Here is a 24,350-nt window from a genome sequence, read left to right on the forward strand (position 1 = left end):
TTGATTGCGCTTTAAGATATTGCAATCTTACCATTATGTGGGTATCAATCTTAAATCAGAAATTAAGATGTACTTTGTTGTTGCTGTGCTTCACATGAAGGTCATTCAGGCAGGACTCAACTAAAAAGAGAAAATATAAAAAATATTTCTAAAATTATTTTGTAAAATACAGAACATGCTGCATAGAATATACAATATTAAATGTTATTCATTTTGGTTAATAAATATAGCTCAGTCATTTTACTATTCATTACTACAATCTTTCCACCATTGTTCTTACCATGCTTTTATGTCATGCTGTCATGCGTCTTACGTTTTTTAAGCATTTTCAAGGAGAGTCATGAAGTAATGATGCCTTTGTTAGCTTTAGCATCTAACATTAGGATTTGAAAGATAAGCTTCCAGGCTTTCTCCATTTCCAGAAAAGAACTGAGTATGGAGGAGAGCATCAATCATTAAATAACCATAGAACAATTAGTACTGAACTCACTTGGCTTCTAAACTAGGTTTTTTTGACTTGACGATCGTTGTTATTGATACTCAGTTTGCAGGAGAAGGTTTGGTCGTTCAGGTGGGTTTTTCCCTGAAGTCAGCAGTTTACTATCATGAAGCATCCAGTAACCACCATGTCATGCTAATAAATGCAGTTTGTTCCTTGCAGTGTGGTGTTGCTGATGGTGAAGGTTTCCTAAGTATTTGGCAAGTAAACCAAACCACCTCAAATCCTAAGCCCTACTTGGTAAGTAAACAGATTTTTTTTTATTGTTATTATTATTGTAGAGGAAAGCAAAGTCTTTGAAACTTGAGACAGGCCCAGAGCATATGACTTTAATGAAACATAGTTGATTTTGCTGCTTTTTATTTGGCACACTTCATCAAATCAACTGCAGAGTTTCAATTATACATCTTTGGAAAACCAATTGCACCAGTACTATAACCTACAGTGTAATTACAAATACTCCTTCAACATTTCCCTTGTTCAGTTAAAAATCAGACCACAACTAATGACTTTATAACCCCAAAGCTTAGTAAAAATACATTCTTCAATTTTTTTTTCAATATTTTACTGGTTCTTAACATGAAGACCATGCTTAATTTAAAACTTAGGCTGCTGTCAGACACTATACTGTGAATTTGTTCTTTATCACTTATTATTGTAGTATCTTTTCATTTTATACTGGATTTTAATCCACTGTTCCATTCTCAGTTTGAAACTGTCAGTTTTTAAGCTTTGTTTCAAAGACTCTTTGTGTTCTATTATCACTGACATCAGATTGACAGTAGTTACTTTTGATGCAAATAACAACTGGTAAGATTGCACTTTTCTTTTTGTTTTGTTTTTAATAGAGTTGGCAGTGCCACAGTAAAACCACAAGTGACTTTGCATTTATAACCTCTTCAAGTCTAGTTGCTACATCGGGACAATCCAATGATAACAGGTGTGTTTAAAGAAACTGAAGAATTTCAAAACTACTTATTCATCTCCCTTGGACATTATTGTATGGCTGACATATTAAGGCTCATTGTTCTGAGTTTTGTTACAGCTTGAACTTGGCCAGATAATTTCTTTGAACATCATTTCTTCAGTTGCTTTTTTCCAAGTTTAGTTTGTGTGAGGAGTGGTCAATATTGAACCAGTTTTTTCTCAAGTTGTATTCCAAACACAACTACTTTGACATGATGCTGTTGCTGGGGGCAGAAATCTTTTCAGCAAAGCAGGATAATTCTTCTTCTCTGAAAAGAATAACCTCTGTAATTATTTGACACAACCTTTGATCAGTACACATTTTAAGGGTAGAAGGCGTAGTTCCATTAAGAAGCATAAAAAAGCAAAGAAAATAATTAAAACTCTTAGTTCTTTGCAAATGCTCTCCAGTGACCAGAGAGGGTTCAATTCTTCCCTCTAGACTGACATAAAATGTCAACCCTTTTGTAGTGACGTCACCCCATGAATCACTTGGCAATAGGCCATAATGATTTTGGTTTTTTCTCCCTCAGAAATGTGTGCCTCTGGGACACCTTGGTTTCATCTAGTAACAGTCTTATACATGGTAAGTACTGTGGTGAAAATTAAACCTCTGCTTCTTACTGACTAAGGAAATACAGCTTGTGTGTGCATTTGGGGCAAGGGGAAAACCTTAGACTAGGGAGCAGGTCTAAGTTTGTGTTACACACTAATACATGCATCAGACTGGTTCCACATGTTTTCTAACATGATATTAATCTGCTCTATATGGAAAAGTATGAAGAAAGAACATCATTGAATGGCTTGGGTTGGAAGGGACCTTAAAAATAATATCTTTCCACTCCCCTTGCCATGGGCAGGGACACCTTTCACTAGACCAGCTTTCTAAAGATCAACTATATTTTTTTAAATCAGGAATTTACCTGAACTTCATACAGTGAATTTTATATTTTCTCAAATTTTAAATGCAGGTATGACCCTGTATTCTAAAGTAACTTAGACTGCATATCGTGCTTTCTTGTGCACTAGATCTCGCTATCTCTTATGAGAGCAATAAGCTGTCAGCTGATAAGAGATTATACATATGAAAGAATGTGTCTACAAAGTTAGAAAATATTCAGGCAGCAAGTTACAGAAGAAATGCATTTTAAGATTGAGAGCTACTTACAGTTTCAAATCTATTAAATTCTGACATCCTTCTTCTTCAGCCTTTACGTGTCATGACCATGGTGCCACAGTTCTTCAGTATGCACCTAAGCATCAATTGCTCATTTCTGGAGGTAGGAAGGGATATATCTGCATCTTTGACATCAGACAGAGGCAAATCCTTTTCACCTTCCAAGCACATGAGTCAGCTGTGAAGGCCCTTGCACTGGACCCTTCTGAGGACTATTTTGTCACGGGCTCGGCTGAAGGCAACATGAAGGTAAGGCCAGATAAAGGAACTGGGTTCTGGAGGAGGGTGTTTGGGTGCAGTAGTGTATTGTCATATGTAAACAGCCAGAAAAATGCAGTAACAAAACAAAAACAAACCCCAAAACCCCAGACCTACATTTGATGTACAGCCTGCTTCCTTGATATTTGCAACGTAAACTGAAATATAGTGATAGACTTCTAAAGCAAGTAGGTTTTGTCCTCCACTAAAGAATAGCCTTTTTAAGGTTGTGAGACTGATTTTAAGTGGTTAAACCAACTGCACGGTTCTGAGATCTTACCTTTGTTTTTCTCTCACTTAAAAATGTTCTGGCTTTGCCGTTGGACATTTCTTTGTAACACAGGGGGCACTCAGCAACTTCAACATTGTGTAAAGTTTCTGTATCACCAAGTTCTATTTTTTCTCCTGATGCTGTAGCCCCAGACAGCTACTGAGAGGTCAGAGTAGCAAGAAACAAACGAAAAAAAAAAAAAAAAAAAAAAAAAAAAAAAGGAAAGGAAGAAAAAAAACACCACAACAACAAACAAACAAAAACAAAAAAACAGCCCACCAGAAATACAGTCCCGGTTTTAAGGGGCATTTTTCCTGAATACTAAAGGAAGGTAATATGGAAATACAGCATGGTAAAGAGAAGGTGAATATGAATACAGTTTCTTTTCTTTTAGCTGGAGGACTGCTTAATAGGGGCTTTCATGGCCTGGCCTTGATGAGGCTCCTACTACTTAGGACACTACAGGCAGCTGTGCTTCTTACCACTCTGCATGCTTATTAATTGTGCAGCTTACTCTCTGCAGCATTCCTTAGCAGGAAAGCATTTCCAGCTGCTGGAAAGCTGGCAGTACTCATCTTGGATGAAAATGTAACCATTTCTGCAGCTTTCACGGGGGGAAGCTGGGAGGAGGACTCAGTTCAGGTAACACAGGGAAGCTTCACCCTGTCCAATACCAGGCTGGTCCACAGTAAGGCAGCCTTACACTGCAGCAGGAGCCTCTCAAGACTCTTGGACTTGTAGTAATTGTTGCAATGAGGCAACAAAAAAATGTCCTTTATCTTTGCTGAATAGAGTTTAGAACAGCCAGGAATCTGAAACATTGGGAGGAAAATACAAATCCTTTAATATTCATCTCCTTTTGTCATTCTTTTGATACAGGTGTGGAGACTGACTGGCTACAATTTAATTCATTCATTTAGAAACGAACATGCTAAGCAATCCCTTTTCAGAAATATTGGTGCTGGTGTCACCCAGATTGAGACTGTGCAGGGCAATCGTATCTTCTCCTGTGGAGCAGATGGCACGCTGAAAATGAGGGTTCTTCCCAATGCTTTCAATGTACCTTCAGGCATTTTTGACATTCTGTAGCGTTCTGTGAGCTAATCCTGGTTTCTATAATATCCCTATAAGTAGCTAAAAGCACAGTGATGTGCACTGTGGAAAGAAAACATTGTGTTTCCTTTCAAAGCAGTTACTGAAGCATTAAGTATTATGGGGAGAAAATGAACACTTTTACAGCAGGTGTATTTTGAATATGCCCATAAGAATCACTGGGGTGGAAATGCATGTACTGGATTGTAAAAGCAAGGAATTCAACCCAGTGTTGTTGGTCATGGGGGGGTTATTGCTCAGTAACCCACAAGCTGCATTTTGTGAGTGTTGTAAAGATCCTGACAGTTGTCAGTCACTTCACAAGCACTGTGGCTTTACAAGTCAGTAAGCATTTCTGACGTGATTCTGATTACTTTTATTCCAGTTTTTCCCACTAAATGAAGCATGTATACAACTTCTCATTGTAAAATAGTTTAGTTTTCATTAAGGGTACTCAGTGTATTTGATTTCTGCAGAAAGTGTAATGGATGCAAACGCCGTGGAACATGTGCAATCAAGGACGTACTGTGAGAGATGTATCACTTTATGCTGAGTTAGTATTATTGCACAGTTGATACTGTAACTTGCACATCAACACATTTTTAAATGCGATGGGGTTTAATTTGCACAGTATTTTCCTTTCTTTCTGAGCTATGTTTTCTATTGGACACCTGCCTTTACTTTAGGAATGTATTGTAAGCACTAAATGTTTGTAGTGAAGACATCCAGCATTCTAGTCAGCTTTTAGTTTTGAAAATCATTTGTCCAGAAAATACTTCATTAAATGAAGCTGTTAAGAGGATACCAATGGAACATATAATGCCACATTTCAGATGAATGTCAGGCTTTATGTGGCCAGCTAGTAAATAGTGGATAAAGCTGGTAATTAAATTATTACCAGAGTATATTGTATAAACTATGCAGAGTTCAATATTGTTTGCTTGTAATATAACTAGCTACTGTTGTCAGATGTATTTTTCTGTTGTAAACAAAAAACATGTTCTTCAAGGACTGGAATGGATGTCTATGTATTTAAATGTTAACAAACTGTCTTATTCCTCCAATGAAATTTTGATGTCTGTGCTGTATTGTAAGATATACTAGAATAAAAAGCACCTTTGGAGAAAGGTGATTTTAAATTGAAGCCTGTGAAGTAGGAGAAGTATGAAAAGAAGGAAGGGTAAATGTCACTGTTTAGTTTTCCCTTTGTAAGTTAAATAAATTACTTTTATTTCATGGAACAGCTCATTCTAGAACTCTTCCTTATATTTAAACAGGTTTATCTAAATCTCCAGTACACTGACTGGATGCTTCCTGAGTTAGCTTTAACTTGACCTCAGACTGTACTAAAATAAAAAAGATTAGCTGTTTACATTTTATTTTCAGCTGTTCTTGAGAAGTACAAGGTTAACAGAATTAAGTTCCACAGCTGCAAGAAGAAGAGGAAAAGAGGTAGAATTCCTTCCTTCTCCAAGAGGTTGATCCAAGTGTCTCAACAGTTTTATGCAGAAGTTTACCATGCTTTGAGATAGGTACATTATCTAGAAAATATCACATCTGACTTGAACTGTGTTTGCCCAAGTATATTGCTGACTTTGGGGGTGTTTTAGCTGAAAATGTTTGCTTTATTAGTACCACAATTCCATTCTTGAAACAACACCACAATCAAACAAACATGAAAAAAACTACCAACCAAAACCCCCACACTCCCCATAAAAGTCACAAGCATCCCACAGAACTGTAGCTCTGGACTGTGAAGTGTTACACTCTCTATACAGGTATAGATAGAATTGTTAGTCTGTGAGTTTTGATGTATATACTAGTTCAAAGTATTAATTATGATTCTTTGTTCCCTTCTGCATCTCTCTCCTTAGCATGCAGGGCCTTAGTGATAACAGCAAGTATCCTGAGAAGAGCCCAGCCATCCCTGTGTCACACACTGGAGCTTAGCTGCAGCAGAGGAATTCTTCCAGCACATATGCTAGACAAGGTTCTGCAGGCACAGACTTTCCAAATTCATAAATCCCTTTGACAGGGCCTGGATCACACAGGTATTAAGCAGCTCAGTGCAGTTCAGGATTTAAATAACCCTTTGTGTCTAAGTATTTGGGTGCATTCCATGAACTTTAGCAAAATGCACAGGCAGCTTAAAAATTCATGTAGGGATTTTCCAAGAGCATGATTTTGAATCTTGATACATAAAACAACAGTAGATATTTTTCTTCTAGTGTTAAATTTAGAAATCTGAAATACCAGAACAAAATTATAAACAAAAAGTTCCTATTCTTTCTCACCTCTGGCTCTCAAAAATTTGAATGTGAATTGGCAGTCTCTGACTTATGGTTAACAACAGATTAAGTCGCTAAGCAGTATGATGATTCTAAAAATAGTGGCAAAAATCCATATACCCTTCATTTATGATTCCATTTGTATGGATGAATGTGGGGACATTTTATTTTAGGAATATGCCTTACTGTAATTAAAAGAGTTATAAACAAGTTTTACTGGTCTAGCTGATGTGGCAGTGAGAGCCAATGAAGAGTCTGCAGCAACACAAGAAACTCAAATACTGTTAAAAATAAAATTTTAATCATAAAGGCTATGTCTTTGATTTTAAACCTTGCTACTTTTCATCCAACCCTGCACTTAAGAAACACAGTTCATGTGTATTCAGTATTTAATGTCATTATTCCTATTTTCCTTGTACTTTAGCTGGATTTTGCTTTTGATTATTAGCACTTGATTTGACTTGTGAAATTTTAAGCTTTCTGCTTTTTTTCCTATTTAAACAATTATTTCCATTCCCATTATTTTTAACAGCTTTAAACCTTTGTCCAGAAAAAATGGTCACAGAGACTCTGTGGAAATAAAATGAAAGTGACAAGGGTATTTGTACACAAAAGTTCATTATTTAGATGTTGATATTAGACCATCATCACAGACTAGAAAATGATTGCAGAGAAGGCGAGTGTAAATAAAAGTTACAAATTGTCTCTGCTGAGCACATGACCATGGAATAATCATGAATAAACATAAATAAATATTCATGATAATCATGGATAAACATGACCATGTTCATTAGACACAATTATCAATTGATTAATGGGGAAGACAAAAGTATGTCTATGCTCTGTGCCAGCTGAAATAGTGAACAACAATTTTTAAAAAGATGAGGAGAGCCTGTGTAATTGATTTGTGTTTATACAAGGGCACCTGATCTCCCTTTTATACCAAATAAATTCTCCCTTTTATACTTGCAAACCACCATCAGCAAACAGAAAATTATACCAAGTACAGAGACCTCCGTGTGTATGTCATAGAGCATTAAATAGATCCTTTAGTCAAAGGTGCCATGTGAAATTACATTCATCTGACAAAATGGACTGGGTATACCATTAAACTGCCATTCTCCCACGTGTACAAATTCTCGTCTCGCAGACTGTACGAAAGCATTGCAAGAACAGACTGTGAAGACCGTAACTCAAACCTTGCATCGATCTGCTTCCCTTTCAGTAAATCAAAAGCAAAGCTTACTGTCATGTCCTTAGTGTCAGTAACGTACAGAATGCCACATGCTATGAATGCATTACCAGCCTTGGACTTGGGATAGGTGGTATTGATGCGGCGAATGACTGAGAACTTTTCTTCATCAATGTGTGCTACCATTATATTTTCATCAGTGCTGGAGGCATATATAATCCAAAGCCCCTTCTCATCCACTGCTATCTTGAAATAGGTCTTGGAGTTAGAGAAGAGGTAGTTGCGGCCGTGGTGTAAGGCATCTTCGATGAGCAGGGTGCCCAGCGAGGCTCTATTATCCAGCCCAAATCTGCAATGAGATACAGCAAGGATTCAGTACAGGTGCTCAGAGCTCATCACACACACAGGGTGGTGAATCACTGATTGAGGTGTTGAAAATACTAGCTCAAGGAACATTCTGATGTCTTTTAAGATTAAATTCTCAAAGAACCTTCCGAAACTTGAAGAAAATTACAAAGGAATAACCAATCTGAAAGGTGCACAAGAACCTGGATTTGCTTTGGTAGGTTTCATTTTTATTCAGTCTGTGAGCTTTATTATCACTAGGATGAAAAAAGCAACTGAAAGGGATGGGTATGAAGAAGAATTGGATACCAGGTGAAAGCCCTAAGTTGGGAAATGGAATCTATACAGAAGTTTGCTTTGGACTAGGTGGGAGCTAAAAGGAGAAAGTGTGATCGACCAAAGCAGCAGGAATTCTGAGCAGCTTCACCTAGTCTTAGAGTTCCTCTGATGAAAAAAGTTCAGATAATGTGGTGATTTACTTAAGTAGACATCAAAGGAATAAAACCTACTTTTGCAGAGCCAAAATTGTGACCTTATGCTGGCCTCAATGGGACAGCCTGAATACTTCTATCTCTGATGTATAAAATCGTTTGTATTCCTTGAAATTCCTTAATGGGTTGATAATCTGAGGGCAGGAGCACTGAGCTGCTAAATCATGTTCCTCTACTGGTTTAGGAGGGTAATCAGCTCCTCCCAAGACAGATCTGCTGTCAGCATTTAATCACCCAATAACACTGGGCTTCAGCAAAGGTAGGGAGGCTCTGGCTTTATCTTTTTAAATAATGCCCTCTGCAAAGAAGCACTTTTCAGGTACTTGTCTCTCACTGTATAGCTTCATGCTTCAAATAGAGGAAGGAAAAATACTACTCAAGAAGGAAATCTGTTACACTTGCAAGTATTTTTTCTGAAAAGACAGGCTTAATCACAGGAACATACAATACTGAAAGAGTAATTTTTCTAATTAAACAGCATTGATAGCATACATTGGAAAAATCATCCTAAGAAAGGTCAGGAATCACCAACTTAGATTGTTCCCCTCAGCTTTTGTAAAACTCACATCTGCAGCAACTCCATATTCCAGCAGCATGTATGTGCAATAATAAAAACAGTTAAAGGCTGGAGGAGACTTGAGAAATACATGTGTCAACCCCATTAATCTTGTAAATTGCTTAACATCTGTAAATAACCTCATGCGAGGGCTAGACAGACAGCCCTCAACAGGACTAGTCGCTCAGAAATGCAGATCTTTTTCAAGATTCTTTTCTAGAAAAAGCCAACAAGAGAGAAAGCATCTCAAGATTCATTAGAAATACAAAAATTCTGCAGCACCCCATCTTTTCCTGTTATGTGTGAAAATCCTGAAGGGTGCAATAAAGTGAGGTTTCATTCCCAAGTACACTTTTCTGATCACTAATATCATCGAAATCAATCAAAAATAATGGCGATAATAAAGAATGTTATGAAACAAAGTAAAAATAATGAAACTATCACAGTATTGGGAGTCTGGCCATCATGAGAAAACCTGCCTAGTTTTACCATCTTTTACATGTGATGAGAAACTCCTTTTGAATGCTTTTTTCAACATTTGCAAAATGGATGAACCAGATCCTCACCTATACTTTCCATTAAAACAATACAACAACTCCCAGAAGCTTTTATGGAGCCCAAATTCAAGGACTTCACTGTCACAGAGTCCACAGTGCCTCATGCTGTCTGTGCTGAAGGTAAATAACCTCAGCAGAACAGAGCAGAAAGGCTCAGCAGCTCTTTGAGAGGATTTGAAAATTCCGGAAATAGTTTGTGTTCATCTGTACATGAAGGCATTTCCCAATTAACAATGTGCAAGCAAAGGTGAGGAATCTCTACCCTATCACTGTATTGGTCTTTTACAGACCACCAGAGAAAAAGCTGAAAGATATTTGAAGAAGGCTGCCAGAAAGTGAGCTTGGCAGAATAAATATTATAGAATCTTGCAGCTTGCTCGCATTCCTTGGCATCCACATGAATATAGGAAGGCGGCACTCACACCTGCTTGGGAACAGACATCAAAGTATGGTAAATGTTCTTGGCTCAGACATCAGAGTCATGTAAGAACTTGAAAGCACAAGCAATCTTTCACTTGCCCTTGGACTGTCTTTGGCTCTTCCCACAAGGTGAGATTTTGGGGTTGATTTGTATTGTTTGTCCTCAGTAGAAACTGAAACGAGAGATGTAATTCCCAGTTCCAGTTCAGGGAGATACAGCAGGAAAGTAGTAGAAACTTATTATGAGGAAATCAAACACTGGAGCCACCCCTCCCCAGTGGAATCTGCAATCCTCCAGGTCGCCCTGTCCTCAGCAGGTGCCTCAGTGCATCCCTCTGTGCCAGCAGCATTCCCAGCTGCTGCCAACCAGAGCAGAGCACAGGAAGGGCTCTGCAAAGCCAAGTTTCATGAGTGGGCCACGGTCACAAAACCACCCACCTACACCTCCCACACTGCAGCTGAACCACTTCTGACTCAGATGCAGGTAGCATTGATGCACAGCTTTTCTTCTAAATCTAATCCTTTCTTCTGGTACCCAAATTCCTTAGTCAGTTCTCATTTCTTTCTTGTGATTATAAGCACAGCAAAGAATCCAAGTTGAAGAACACCCACATCAATGTAATGTTCCATGGAACCTGTTAGATCCCAGGATAGCCAAGAGGAGAATCTGTTGTCCTCTCTGCACATGGCATCTTGTTCATCCTGGGACCTATTGCTCTATGACATAGTAACTGCAGAGGTGAACCCCTGAGACACAGGGCTGAACAAAGCCTAAAAATTTGTCACAGCAGAGTAGTGGTCCTGAGCTATTCTACCTGTTTTCCTCCTCCCACAACATCTGCACACAAAAATTAGAAGGCTGGTGGCCCGTATTCTAGTTACAAATTTGAAATTATGAGTTATTCTGTTCTGGAAAGAGCTCTGAACCATTCATCCATTCTTCCTATTTAGGTAGGACCAAAAAGAAACACAAAATGCTACAAAGAGAATTATCTTCTTTTCTGAGGTTCAGCTCTGGCCCTCTAACCCATTGCTACTCCTTTCACAACTTCAGTTGTCTTAGGCCAACTATCTTTGACTTACTTCACAATGTCATTGGTTCCTCCCTTCTGATAGTAGAGATAATTGTTTTGTACTGCATGACCACATCCATAGAATAATCCTGTGATGTTAATGATCCTGTAGCTGTCATTCAGCAAGGCATTGGAATTTTCATATTCTTTTATGTAGTTTCCTAAACAAAGGGGAAAACATATTGAAAAAAGACTACCATTTGATTCATCTAATTTTGAGATTTCTGTCCTAGAGTTCAGTTTTTACCGAAAGTCCATCTCAATCAACTCTCTGACAAACAATTGTATTTGTGTTTTAAATAGTGATTCAACTTGCTGGAATGTGAAAAAATAATCCAGAGACACAAAAAAACTCTATAGAAAAGATGATCAAGAGACTGCTTCCCACAGACCCAATGGGTCCTCATTCTGAAAAGTTGATGTGTATGCAGAAATATTTCCTTTTCCCACTTAGGTCCTGGACATTTTCCTGCTCTAAATGTAGCTTATGCAGCATTTGACTCATTTTCAAGCCTCACTAAATGAAAAGGCAAAACTCCGAGCTATAATTTAGGGAAGTAAAGCCATAGGAAACAGAAACTCTTGAAAGAGGAGGATAAAAAGCCACAAACAATAGCCATTTAAACTTGGATTTAGTAAAAAAAGCCCCAAACAGCAAGCTATTTTCAAAATCTAATGTTGACTCTGAAAATGTCTAAAGATACTACAAATGCCTTCAACCCTGTATATAGTCAAGTATTAAACAGGTAATATGGAAAATGTTCTGAAAAAGATGTGGGTAAAAACTCATCATTCTTTTAAGTTTAGGTTGAAGGGATTAAGGAAGCAATGTCAGGATAACAACATATTTTTGGTCAGTGACTACTACTAAAAATACCTGAAAAGTGCATGGTGAGCCAAATCCTTTCATCACTTATGTTTGCAGGTTCCCTCATCCAAGTTCCAAATGTTTGCTGTACACTGACAATGTGAACAGGACTTCCTACAGACATTATGACACGTTCTAGTGGGAAAAAAAACCACATGTCCATGATCTGTGACACTCAGAGAGAAAGTAGCACTTGAGCCACACTTTGTAGCAGGTTACCAGCTTTTTTTGAAGGGCCTGGGATTCTGTCTTCAGCCTTTCCAGCAAGGGTGTCATCGTTTGGTACAGCACATGTCTCACCTAGGGTGGAGGGAAAAAGAAGAATTACATTTTTTACCCTATTTGACATGACAGATGGGCACATCAGTGACTCCACTAAAATAAAGGAATGGCAACTGGGATTTTGCTTCATCTGGAAAAAGAAGGGCTTAGTTTGGTGTGGTCAAAAATTGACATAAGAAAATACTTGCTCTCATTTCTGCCAAGGAAATGAAGTGTTCAGGCTGACTGGTCAGTCAACTTTGAGGAGTAACTAATTAAATCAACATTTAGTTCCATAGCTGTGAATTTCTGAGTAGCCACTTAGGAAGAGAGAGTTGCCCTGTTCATGAGATAATTTCAGACAGCTGAGGTAGCTGGAAAATGGCTGATTTAGTAGTAAGATCAAAAGCATTCTCTTGGGAAGGAGTAGTTGTTAAAATCTTCATACACAGATCCTCACAGACCAGCAGAGAGGGTGGATCCTGTAGGCAGCACAGAAAGTTTTGCTCATGCTGTTAATGCCCAAGACAGCAGTAAAGCCCTAACTCATGCCCTGAGCACATAATGCCACTAAAGGTGGACATCCATGCCACTAAAGAAACAGGATGAAACACTAAGGGCAATGACACATTATATAATTTACACGGGTAGAAATGGTTCACATTAGAATCAAGCACCTGGAAATATTTTTCCCCACCCCACAACAATTTAAGGAGTAACTGGCTGGATTTTCTCTTAGCATTCACTGTTAAAACAATGCCAGAATTAAATTGTTTATGGACCCTTTTCTATGAAGCCAGGCATCTCTTGTGCCCTTAAAACAATGTGAAACATTTCAGCTTAGAATGAATAACCACAGAGAACAGTTCTCAGCTTTTTGCTGGTTTCATTGTAGCCTTGTTTTCTAATTCCATTCTTAACTTTTATCTCCAGTATTTCGCATTGCTTGACACTCTGCAAATTTTTTAGACTTGCATTTTCATGGTTGCCTTCTAATATATTTCTAGGATTTACAGGTCTGTGATGAAGTTTAAGTGACAAAATAGTTTAAAATAGGGAAAAAATAAACTGATGCTGAAGGGTACCATGACATTCAGGAAAGAAAGGACAGATAATACTGAATTGTTGTTTTCTCCTTTAGGTTGTATCCTCCTTTGTTCATGCAAAAGAAAACTACTCCAAGATGGAGCAAGAACAACATGTATTTCTCCCATCCATTATCTAGGGCATTTGGTGAGATGATACTGAAAGTTTGCAAGTGATCACAGTGTATCTCCAAGTAAGGCACAAACAGTCCACCCAGCCGCGGTAAGCTGAATGCCTACAGCTAGAATTTACCAATCCCTCAAGATCCCCTTCCAGCTTCTGATCCCAAAATACTTCCAAAACATTTCAAAAAACAAAATCACTCAGCAGAAATTATAAATTGCAATGCAGAAGTTGATTTTTCTTGGGCTGAGTCTAACTGACTGAAGGAGCAGTTCCCTGTACAGCAGTTTATCTAAAACTATGGGATAGCCAAGGGCCAAGTCAGTGTTTGTACTAGAGCTGAGTGCACTATTTGCCTTTGAGAATATTTGCAATACCTCCAGCTGCATGGATTAGAAAGCAACTAAAATTAAAGAGACAGTTTTCAATCAGAGATTCTTATGGGAAATTTTCACTCCTTTCTTTCCATCAAAAAGCAAGATTAATATCATGCTGATTCCTCTCATAAAATATTCTGGTTGAGAGTTAATGGAGTTTAAAAGTCATTAAAACTCTTCATTTGGTCTGTTGGGGGAAGGTGGGAAGGATGGAGCTGAGATGTTTCATTTCAGAATTCACTAACAGTACCAGAGAGAAAGAATTTACCTGCACTTCCAACTAATTATTCTCTTCTCTTGAAGAAATTAAGTTTTCCCAGATTCAAAATTTAATTTGAAAAAGCCAAGCTTGTATTCTTATGCAATAAGTACAGTTGTAATTCAGCAGATGTATTCTCTTTTGTTGAAAGAGAGATGAATATTGAATTACAAAATCTGGATTATTCATTGAATTTTGGTAATAAGATTTTGTGGTTTGCTGAGTCATAAAACATAAATGCTCATTCTCATCTTTGCAGAGTTATTTGAGTGTAACTCCTTTTTATCACGATGCAATTTAAAATCCATCAGAGCTTATCCTCCAAAGCATTTCAGTTTGTCTCAACACTTGAAAAGAGGCCACCTGAGCAAATGGCCTAATTATCTCATACAGCAGTTCATGCATTTCTGAATTTCAAATAGGATGAGATTTCTGCTCCAGCTCTCTCCTGCCCATTGTGAGGAGGCTCTCAGGGCTCTGTTCTGACACTTCAGTGTCTCAAATCAGGGGTTTATATTTACATCTAAAATTAAAACTTCGTTATTTAAAAGCCAAAAATTTCAATCGTATTTCTCTTACTTTCCGAATTTATCTCATCTAATAGAAAACACCATTTGTAAGTACTTTGCCTGAGCATTAGCAAAACACAATTAAAAGATTAATATGAAGGTAACCTGCTGCCTTATTCAAACCATATTTCAGCAAAGCACCTGAGATCATGTTCAGCTTTAAGCTTATGCAGATTTAGTGAGCCAGCAAAACTGAGCTAATGCTTACTGTTTTGTGAGCCTTTAAGCAATGATTTAATCTTGAACCTGTTCATAATGTGGAAAGGAATACTGGAAAACACTAACCTGTGCATTTGCTGCTGTAGATGTTCTTCTGGAGCTCTGCTTTGGCTTTAGCTTTACGTTTACCTGGAGGCCCTGGGGGTCCAGGAGGTCCAGGGGGCCCAGGTGGTCCAGGCTCACCTTTTGCACCTGTGTACAAAACACAGAGTCAGGACACAGCCCTTCCCCAGGCAGCAGGAAACCTGCAGAGAACTGTACATGTCCACAGCACATCCGCAGAACATCTCTCCTTAAGAGGTTTGAGTACAGAATATGGCGCAATAAATTCTGAAATGTTGTCTGTTAGAAGGTGAGCCAGAGAGGGCTTCACAAGGAGTAGGACAGCAATGCATTTTATCTGTCTGGATTACAGGCCCATTAAAGAGTTACAGTTTCAGATGCTACACTCCTGTAATTTTATGCAGTTTATATTTGGCTGCTTCCCGTACTCCTGAGTGGAAATCTGTCCCTCATTTTCTAATAGAAAAATAAAAATACACTGAAATAAAGAGCAGGAGGAAGTCAACTATATGAAAGCATTCTGGAAAGGGCAAAGTTCACATACACCTCAACCCAGAGGCCAAGCAGAAAGGTTTTTGGGAAGACTTGCCTTGCAAAGAGAACAATCTTCAGCATAGCATAGGTATGGGCATAGCAACACTCAGACTTCCCTGTGTATATAAACCATATTTAACAGGTTGGTCCTGCCCTTGCAGATCACACTCATGCTTTAGAAGCAGAGCATATATTTTTCTGTCAAGTATACTGTTGCAAGAGAACTCCCAAGAGCATTTTTCCTTACCTTCTAATATCACATCATTGTTTGCATCCCCCTTTTCTCCCTTGGCTCCTCTTGCACCTTTTCCTCCTGGCATACCATCCTTGCCAGGCAAACCCATTTCTCCCGGTTCTCCTTTCTGTCCTTGATCACCTTTGGGTCCTGGCAAACCTAGAAATAAAAACCATTTCAGTATCAAGGGCACTGCTCCAGTATTAAGTACCAGTTAATACATATTTTTACTACAAACCATACTCACTCTAGTTACATTTTTCACCTGTATTTAGCTGGAAAGCTGTAATTTCTTTGGATTTCAAAGCAGCATTATAACCTAATATGAAGTGAAACTGTACCTGGTTTTCCTCTTTTTCCTTTTATTCCTGGTTCTCCCTTTTGTCCTGGAGTTCCTGGGATTCCATCTGATCCATTGTAGCCGGGCAGTCCATCAAGCCCAGGAGGCCCTGATCAAACCAAGGAGCATAACTGAATTTTCACTGCTGAATGCAAATTACCCTGAAATCTACTTTATTTGCATGCAGTCTGTTTATATATATAGTTAAGCCCCAGTAAAACATAACTCATACTTTTCTGAGGGCAACTCCAAGCAGTCCCACAGGTTAAGCAGCACAGAAGGAAAACAAGTAACCACTTATAACACAGCCTTGCAACCACCTGAGTGAGAACTGAGACAGAATTAAATAAGAAAGGAGGAAAAGTTATGGGGGAGGTGGGAGGGTGTAATCAGTAACAAATATGTTTTTAAAAATTGTTTTAGTGTTAAATTATAATATCCATTTCCTTGGGAGCTTAATATATAAATTCATCTCTTCACCTAGATGCTGCTTAAACATCTTAATTTGGTTTTGATCAAATGTTCCACTTCCTCCACTAGAAAATTAAAATGTCTAAAACTTCCCATCTCTCAGAAAGGGCGTGACTTGACTTAAATACAAGCATTATAAGGGCAGGCAGTCATTCAATTGTCTCTTAATCTAATTAGCAAAGGAAGACAATTCTGTGAAAGATAAATGTCTGTATTTCAGTATTTGTACCGGCAACTGTTTCAATTACCCCTCAGATGTTACTGCAGTTGTCCAAGTGTCTTACCTGGGGGTCCTGGGGGGCCTATAAGGAGGAAAAAGAAAAAAAAAAAAAAAAAAGCCACAAGAAAGAAGAAATGGTGAGTTTAACCTAGCAAGAAAACAAAGTGATTCCAAACTGAACTGATTAGCACTAGATCAGGAAAGTGTAAAAAAAAAATCCCTCACATTTCAAAATTAACATTTAACTGTTTTGAATTATAAATAACTATCTGAACACTAGCAGTAACTCAGACTTAGCAAAAGAGTAACAACACATTTACATATACATGTTTTGCTTTTTTAAAATTTCAATTGATAAAGGTTTGGCAACAACCCCTGCAATGTAGCCTCACTGTCAGGGGCTTTGGTGCCTTCACAAAGCCATGGATGCAAGACACCTCACAGTATTTCCTTTATGTAAGTGTTCTCTAAAAACCTGTTCTAGTGTAAGAATATTGCCTTTACAACACTGATGAATGCCACAATTAAATACCCTGTTGGAAATACACGTTAAAAATACATGCCACTCCTCTCTATGTTTTACAGATATTTCATTGCAGTTCGAGACTCAGACTATTTAAATAGAAAAAAAACCCCTCTTGTCATTCCTATCAACAGTCAGGCTTTTCACATGCGATAGTTCTCCAGTCTAGATTGAGCTTCCCACAGAAACTGGTTGGTACATTTAGAAATTTGACCTTCTTCAGTCATTCAGTAACTCGTAATCCATTATAGGAATCATCCCTTTTAATCAGTACAGGCAGTAACATCAGTTAACATCTTTCTGCCAGTTTTCCAGTAAATGGCCATTCCTTCCACACTATGTTACATCCATTAGTGCATTGAATTACTTCCCCATCCCTGAAGCTGAGGCTCCTTGTACAATCCTAAGATACATGAGAAAGGTGCTTGAAAAGCAACAAATGTCATTGAGGCCCACGGCAGAGAAAGCCACTCATTTAATGGTGTTAAGAGAGAAAAAGGTGCAAAAGGCACCAGGTAACATGAATTCACAAGTCTGAAGCCCAAAAACCCCAAAACCTAAATTGTCTGTGGTTCTGCCCTGTTGCAATCAGAAGTGATGTACAACCTCAGAAATATTATTTAACATCTGTGTGTATAATTCTCTTTTATATTTAATTAGTTGAGTCAAATGGACCTTATTGCTGTATGAAAATTCAAACCAGACAGCAAGTGAAGCATTTTCTATAACTCATAAAAACTGGCTTCTTTCTAATCTTCTCTATTCCAAAAGGAACAGAACTCATTCTGTGACAGACCTCAAGGCTGGACCGTAGCTTTTAAACTGGCCACTGCCAGACTCTCTTCACCAAACCCCACAATAGTTTTCATACCTTCTCGTGGCTCAGCATTAGCAGCTCAGGTCCTCACTGGTGATATGTGATAGTTCCTGCAGCTGAGGAATGTCACTGCTCCACTGCAGTAGTGACAAAGGGAGCAATTTTCTACCCCCTGCACATTCCTCCCGTGTTAGGCCTCAGTGTGACATACACAAAAATATTATAACTAGACCTCCACGGGCATTTTAAACATCCAAGTCTAAAAGTTTATGAAAATTACATGAAAGAGAAATGGCTCCAAGTAGCATCAATTGAGCTCCTTAAATTCCAGCATTTACATTAACAGGGTACAGATAAGTTCCAAAGTGGTACACACTAATCTTTTAAAAAGTTCTGATAAATAGCAGGGGTTTGATGCAGTTATTGACCTCAGGTTCTTTGAAGACACTGTTTCTGTGTTCCTGGAGGTAACACAGGTGTAATGCTTAAGGCAACAAACATACCTGTTAAGCATATCCCTTTAGTGCTGTTACACAAATCCACCATCACTCGGACCTAATATTGCAAAGAAATTTAAGTTGAAAACAATGTATTACATAAAACTATCTGATTCACTTTACCCACAGAAATAATTGCAAAACCAAAGATACAACTGGCCCTCTGTGCTTGTTAGAATAAGATATTCAGAACACTATAACACTGTGACACCATCCAGCTCTTTGTTTCTCTCATAGGACCCTGTTCAATAGACCTCAGTTTAATCCTTATTGAAAATATGAATAAAATATTGGGCAGAAAACTCCATACATCACTTAGCCATTAAATTTCACACACTGCTGGAACACATGTGGTTGTCCGTGCATAGACTCTATCAGTAGAAGGTATTAAAATCCAACATCAGGCAATAAAAATTGCATTCAATTTTATTTTATATTTGTATGAACTGATGGAAACTTTTCTAATGTAGCATATCCAGAGAGAAAGATGACCTGTGTTCCAAGTAGGCAATTTCTTATCTTTGAATAACCAAGATGGGCAAATTTGAAATGGACCTTCATCCACTCAAAATAATTCAAGCAAAAAGACAAGGCTTTATTAAACCAAGCTGGAAGACACATTCATAAAGATATGCTTTTAATCTAGAGTAGACTAAAATTTATCAATAGAGGAGTCATCTTTACAAAATACACAGTCCTTGGCTGGGCAAACATTCACATTACATGTCCTGCATAATGAGAGTCAACACCAAAAACATTTTGCTCATTGAAACGAACAGCAGAAATAAAAAAAATATTATGACCATGAACTCTGGGAAGTCCCTCAGCTCTCTATGAGAGAGTCTAATATACCCAGAAAATAAAGGGTCACTATTTCAGGGCTGTGCATAGTGTGTTAATTTATGAACCATTTACCCAGACCTGCACATTTGTTGATCTTTGTACAATTACTGTATTTACAGTTAATGGAATGCACTAGTCTCAAAAGACAGAAGGAACAAGTGCAAGGCAATCTGAAAGGCAGATTGAAGTTTAATCCTAGCAAGTTTTTTTGCCACTGTCAATAATTGTTTTTAAAATTAATGCATCGTTAGTTTCAACTGAAAAATCTAGCAGACTCAAATAGAGTGCAATTAGTTTGGTGGAAAGTATCCTTTTGCTGCAAAACCAAAACCTATTTGACAATGAGTTCCTGTTCTGATACATACTGAAAATATGCTGATTCCAGACTACTGGAACAGCACATTTAAAATTCTAAACTCAATTTAAATTAGCTGAGAAATGCTAACTGGTTTTGAATATCAGAATATGCTTGTTTTCTTTCCCCTCACACTCCTCAAAACCACTTGGCTCCTACCCTGTAATTTGTAAAATACACATTGTCCATGTGCCCTCCAATTCTAACTGCATTTTAATTTAAATAGTTCTGTTGAGGTTGTTGAAGTGATTACAACTTGCTTAGGACCCCTCCAATTATCTCAGCAGCACTACTTTTACCAGTCAGTGCAACTCAGGTGACAATTAAAAAACATGGCACTCAAGAAGTGCAAATAGCCTGTGACAGAACCTCCAGCTTAGCTATGAAAATGAGCAGACCATTCACAGCCAGCATCATCACTAAGAAAAGCTACAGATCAGATAAAAATATCTTATTTAAATGCTAAAATCTTAGTTTTCTCATGGACAAATAATGGAAAATTTAAAAAAAAATTTAAAAAAATTTAAAAAACAAAGCACAAAAATCCCCACAAAAACCTAAACTATGAAATATTACTCAGATAATTGGTAACCACCATCTTTTGCACTGTCTTAAATCACACTTTGAATCTTAGTGGCCTGTTGCCCTCCCATCAGCCTTTCTGCAGCAGCAGATTTCCCAATTTTCTGTTTTTACTCTCGTACAAAATAAATGTATACTTGAATAAGAAGCCCTAAAAAATGTTTTTAAAGATGTTAATGTTTAAAAAGATTTTAAAGCATTTAAAATTTTTCATTAAAGCTATGATGTTTTTTGATGCCTGTGGTTATTTCCAAGATTCATGAACAGTGAGCACAACAGATGTGTCCTGAGCAGGAGCTGTGCAGAGCAGTGGGACACTGATACCTGCAGTGGCCCTGCAGAAATGTCTCCCCTGCCAGAGAGAACCTGCTCAGGCCAAGCCTCTGTTCAGGCTCACGTTCACCAGGGGCCACCAGCAGGGATCATCCCAGCAACTCTGAGGAACTTTGTCTCACACTACAAAAGTAGCCAAGTCTTCGAATTACATTAGTGGGAGTTAGATTCAAAATACAAAAATGCAGGAGTGGGAGGAGGGGGTGCTTGAATATTTTTCTAAGGACTTTTTTCCCCTTGAGCAAGTGAATCTGCACACAGTTACACACTCTCCTGAGCAGCAGCCACAATGAAAACTGTTTGATGGGAGTAAGAATAAAAAAGCATCAAACCCTCCCAAGCAGCTCCCTGCAGGATACTCAGATTTAAATGAAGTACATCACACATAGCAGTAGTTACAGTCATTTAGAGGCACAAGGGCACAGTCTGGCCACATGCTGTTCAAATACCCACAATGTGCTCAGTGCTGTTTGGAGAGAGCAATAAAATTCATGTAATGCATACATGGTACCTATTGACAGCAGAGAAGCACATTTAATGGCCACTGTCAAAACTATCCAGACACTCACTTGCAACTAATGATCCCAGTCTGAGCACCTAGCAGTAAATGGCATTGACTGTCTTCAAGCCCTGTCAGGATCAGAATCCTTTCCCAAATAATTTTGTTTGTGGATCTTTTGGATTCAAAGAAGTAATTTATATCAGATATAGCAAAACAAACTACAGCTGCCAAATTCAGGGATGACTTCCTAAAACAAGTTATTTGAAAGACAGTTTTGAGTACCAAAACCATGTGATTTTACAGATTTCCATTTCTTGCAGAAATCTTGTATTGTGAATTCTAAACTCAAAGCACAACGACTTAAAGGGCCTAGCTAAAAAAAAAAAAAAAAAAAAAGTGTCATTGTCAAGACACCATGCTTTGTACACCTGTGTTTGAGTACACCTGTGTTTGACACTCTCATTACCCCTAATATTATTGGAGATGTCATCACTGTAAAATGAGGATTGCAATAGCCTTTTAACAAAAATGCCATCAGAACATGACTGAAGAGGTATGTACTGTAAATAATTTTTAAACCACCAATATTGATACATGAGTAAGAGCCTGAGTTACACTTTTATGCACCTAGACCTACAATCCTCACTGGGATAGTTTACATTAAGTTTCCCTCAGCAGTAATATTTTTCTTGCATTTCTTCTAGCTCAAAACTCAAAAGGTTTTTCAGTCTACTCAAAATTTTTCAGCTGTACAAGCTCCGTAATTTTTCAACTACATGACATTAGTTCCTTCTGAGCAAGATCATCTTTTCACTGATGTGCAGAAGCTGTGCTGTTCTGGCAGAGAAAGGACATACAGTTCTCCTGATCCATCAAATACCATCTCAAATTTAACACTTACTAGAAGGGCATTGTCACTTTCCTAGAAACGTCAGGTGATGTCCAGTGCCTCATGCTGAGATGCTGAACAGCACAAGACACACGGGGGTTCTGTTAGTGCTGTTAGTTTTAAAAACCGGGAACATCGGGAATTTCACTAAACCCCCGATTTCCCTCCTTTGTGTAACGCTCCTTTATAAATTTAGATGGTACCCTGCAATCTCTGACACCCGGCATCCACAGAGCAGGCAGAGAGAGCGTCGTGCTCTCTCCAGGGAAAGCCGCCGCGGCAAAGGCGAGCGTCCGCCCGGCCGCCCCGACCCCCGGCCCGAGCGCGGCGGGGCCGTACCGGCACCATGGAGTAGGTGAGCATCAGCAGCATCTCGTCGCTCTCGGCGCGCACGTGTCCGCGGGCGCGCTCCCCGCGGCAGCTGCGCTTGGTGCGGGCGGCGAGAGCGGCGGGCTCGGGCGGCGGCCCCCGCACGGAGCCGTTCCCCGCCGCCTCCAGCTCCCGCAGCGCCGCGCCCAGCTCCCGCCACTGCGCCAGCAGGAACAGCGTGCCCGCCGCGCTGAGCGCCGACAGCAGCCCCACCGCGGCCAGCAGCGCCCGCCCGCCAGCAGCCTCCATCGCCCCGCAGCGCCCGCCGAGACGCGCCTTTATCGCCCGCCGCCGGGGCAGGGCAGGGGCAGGGCAGGGAAGGGATGGCGCAGGGAAGGGGCAGGGCAGGGAAGGGGCAGGGGCAGGGCAGGGATGGGGCAGGGCAGGGATGGGGCAGGGCAGGCATGGCGCAGGGGCAGGGCAGGGAAGGGGCAGGGCAGGGAAGGGGCAGGGCAGGGAAGGGGCAGGGCAGGGATGGGGCAGGAGCAGGGATGGGGCAGGAGCAGGGATGGGGCAGGAGCAGGGATGGGGCAGGAGCAGGGATGGGGCAGGAGCAGGGATGGGGCAGGAGCAGGGATGGGGCAGGAGCAGGGATGGGGCAGGAGCAGGGATGGGGCAGGAGCAGGGATGGGGCAGGAGCAGGGATGGGGCAGGGCAGCAGGGCCGCCGCCGACCCCTCCCGCACCCAGGCCGGTCGCTGTCCCCGTAAAGCCGGGCAGGACAGGGGAGCTGCTCTCGGTCACTTCCAGAGGGGATGCGCTTGGATCAGCCTGTGACCAGGCGTGCTTTAAAACGACTGGCACTGTACATGGCTTTTTTCAGGTGTCAAGCAGTGAGACTGCATAATAAAAATCCCTCCGTTGTGGCCAGTTGTATCTTTGGTTTTGGAATTATTTCTGTAGGTAAAGTGAACCAGACAGATCCTGTCATCACACAGATCCGTGGCACAGGTCCTGCAGCTCACACCATCATTTCACTCTCTTACGAATATCATATGTCATTCACTTATAAAAACTGATGCATTGCTTTAGATGTTCAAGCACAGACCCTTCCCAAATTATTACTGCTAAACCTTCTGTGACACGAGATATCCTTTATATGACAAATTTTGTTATCAGTTAATTCATAGCCAAGATAAGAAAATTATTTTCAGCATATAGCAGGATCAGACTAAATACCAAGACTTCTTGAAGGATGTAGAAGCTCTTGAACTCAAAACACTTTTCAAAAAAGTTATTTTTAAAGCTGACATTTCAAATCAAAGCTGTGCCCTTTCTTACATTGATACCACTTCAAACTGACCTCAAGAAACTTCCAGCTTTTGAATGCCAAGTTTCCTACAAGAGAGAGCCTTGATCCTTTGTCAAAGTGACAATTCTCGGCTGTAACTGATCACATACATTTTATCTCCATTCTAACTATGCCATTGACCTGTAATTCATGCTAATCCTATGGTACATTAACAGATGAACTATTAGGTCAAACCAAATTGCAGCTTAATACACTCAATTCTGTTACAGCTGTCTAAGCACAGTAGAGAAGCAGAGACAGGAAAACAACTCCATCAGATTAAATTTCTCATCTCTCTGAAATAAAAATAATACTTCAAAAAGTGCTGGTGTCCTCAGGCTTTGCAATGGAGACTCTTTCCTTCTGAAACTGCCACGACAGGTATAGGTAGAGCAAGATGAAAGAAGAGGGAACAATCATTCCATCTCATCCCGTGATGGCAGATGAGACAGAAGAATATCGATATACACCCAAAGGCATAAGACTTATCAGCACAGAAACAAAGAATAGTTTGGGCTGAAAGGCACCCTTAAAAGTCAC

The 24,350-nt window shown here is 39.5% G+C and overlaps 2 protein-coding genes across 2 annotated transcripts in view; one reads left to right on the forward strand and one right to left on the reverse strand.

Annotated features, from left to right (window-relative positions):
* DMXL2 (Dmx like 2) overlaps positions 1-5,504 on the forward strand; it is a 48,070-nt gene extending 42,566 nt beyond the window's left edge. The window contains exons 40-44 of the mRNA XM_066328433.1: positions 662-739; positions 1,348-1,439; positions 1,999-2,051; positions 2,674-2,891; positions 4,051-5,504. Coding sequence (XP_066184530.1) covers positions 662-739; positions 1,348-1,439; positions 1,999-2,051; positions 2,674-2,891; positions 4,051-4,260 — 651 coding nt within the window. The 3' untranslated portion in view covers positions 4,261-5,504. The remainder of the gene's footprint in view (positions 1-661; positions 740-1,347; positions 1,440-1,998; positions 2,052-2,673; positions 2,892-4,050) is intronic.
* Positions 5,505-7,389: 1,885 nt separating this feature from the next.
* GLDN (gliomedin) lies at positions 7,390-22,752 on the reverse strand. Its single transcript, XM_066328434.1, has 10 exons — positions 22,491-22,752; positions 18,654-18,705; positions 16,875-16,892; positions 16,121-16,228; positions 15,792-15,938; positions 15,014-15,139; positions 12,273-12,353; positions 12,063-12,188; positions 11,196-11,346; positions 7,390-8,092 (listed from the first exon to the last, which is right to left on the reverse strand). The coding sequence occupies exons 1-10, from the start codon at positions 22,521-22,523 to the stop codon at positions 7,630-7,632; spliced, it is 1,305 nt and encodes a 434-aa protein (XP_066184531.1). The 5' UTR covers positions 22,524-22,752; the 3' UTR covers positions 7,390-7,629.
* Between the last annotated feature and the right edge of the window lie 1,598 nt (positions 22,753-24,350).

Source organism: Sylvia atricapilla, chromosome 13 (genome assembly GCF_009819655.1).
Source record: "Sylvia atricapilla isolate bSylAtr1 chromosome 13, bSylAtr1.pri, whole genome shotgun sequence".
NCBI lineage: Eukaryota > Metazoa > Chordata > Aves > Passeriformes > Sylviidae > Sylvia > Sylvia atricapilla.

Coding starts and splice junctions, on each gene's coding strand:
- GLDN (XM_066328434.1), bottom strand. CDS start 22,523: ATGCTGCTGATGCTCACCTACTCCATGGTGCCG. Junction 18,706..22,490: donor TCACCTACTCCATGGTGCCG/GTACGGCCCCGC, acceptor TTGCAATATTAG/GTCCGAGTGATGGTGGATTT. Junction 15,939..16,120: donor AGGAAAAAGAGGAAAACCAG/GTACAGTTTCAC, acceptor TTTTATTTCTAG/GTTTGCCAGGACCCAAAGGT.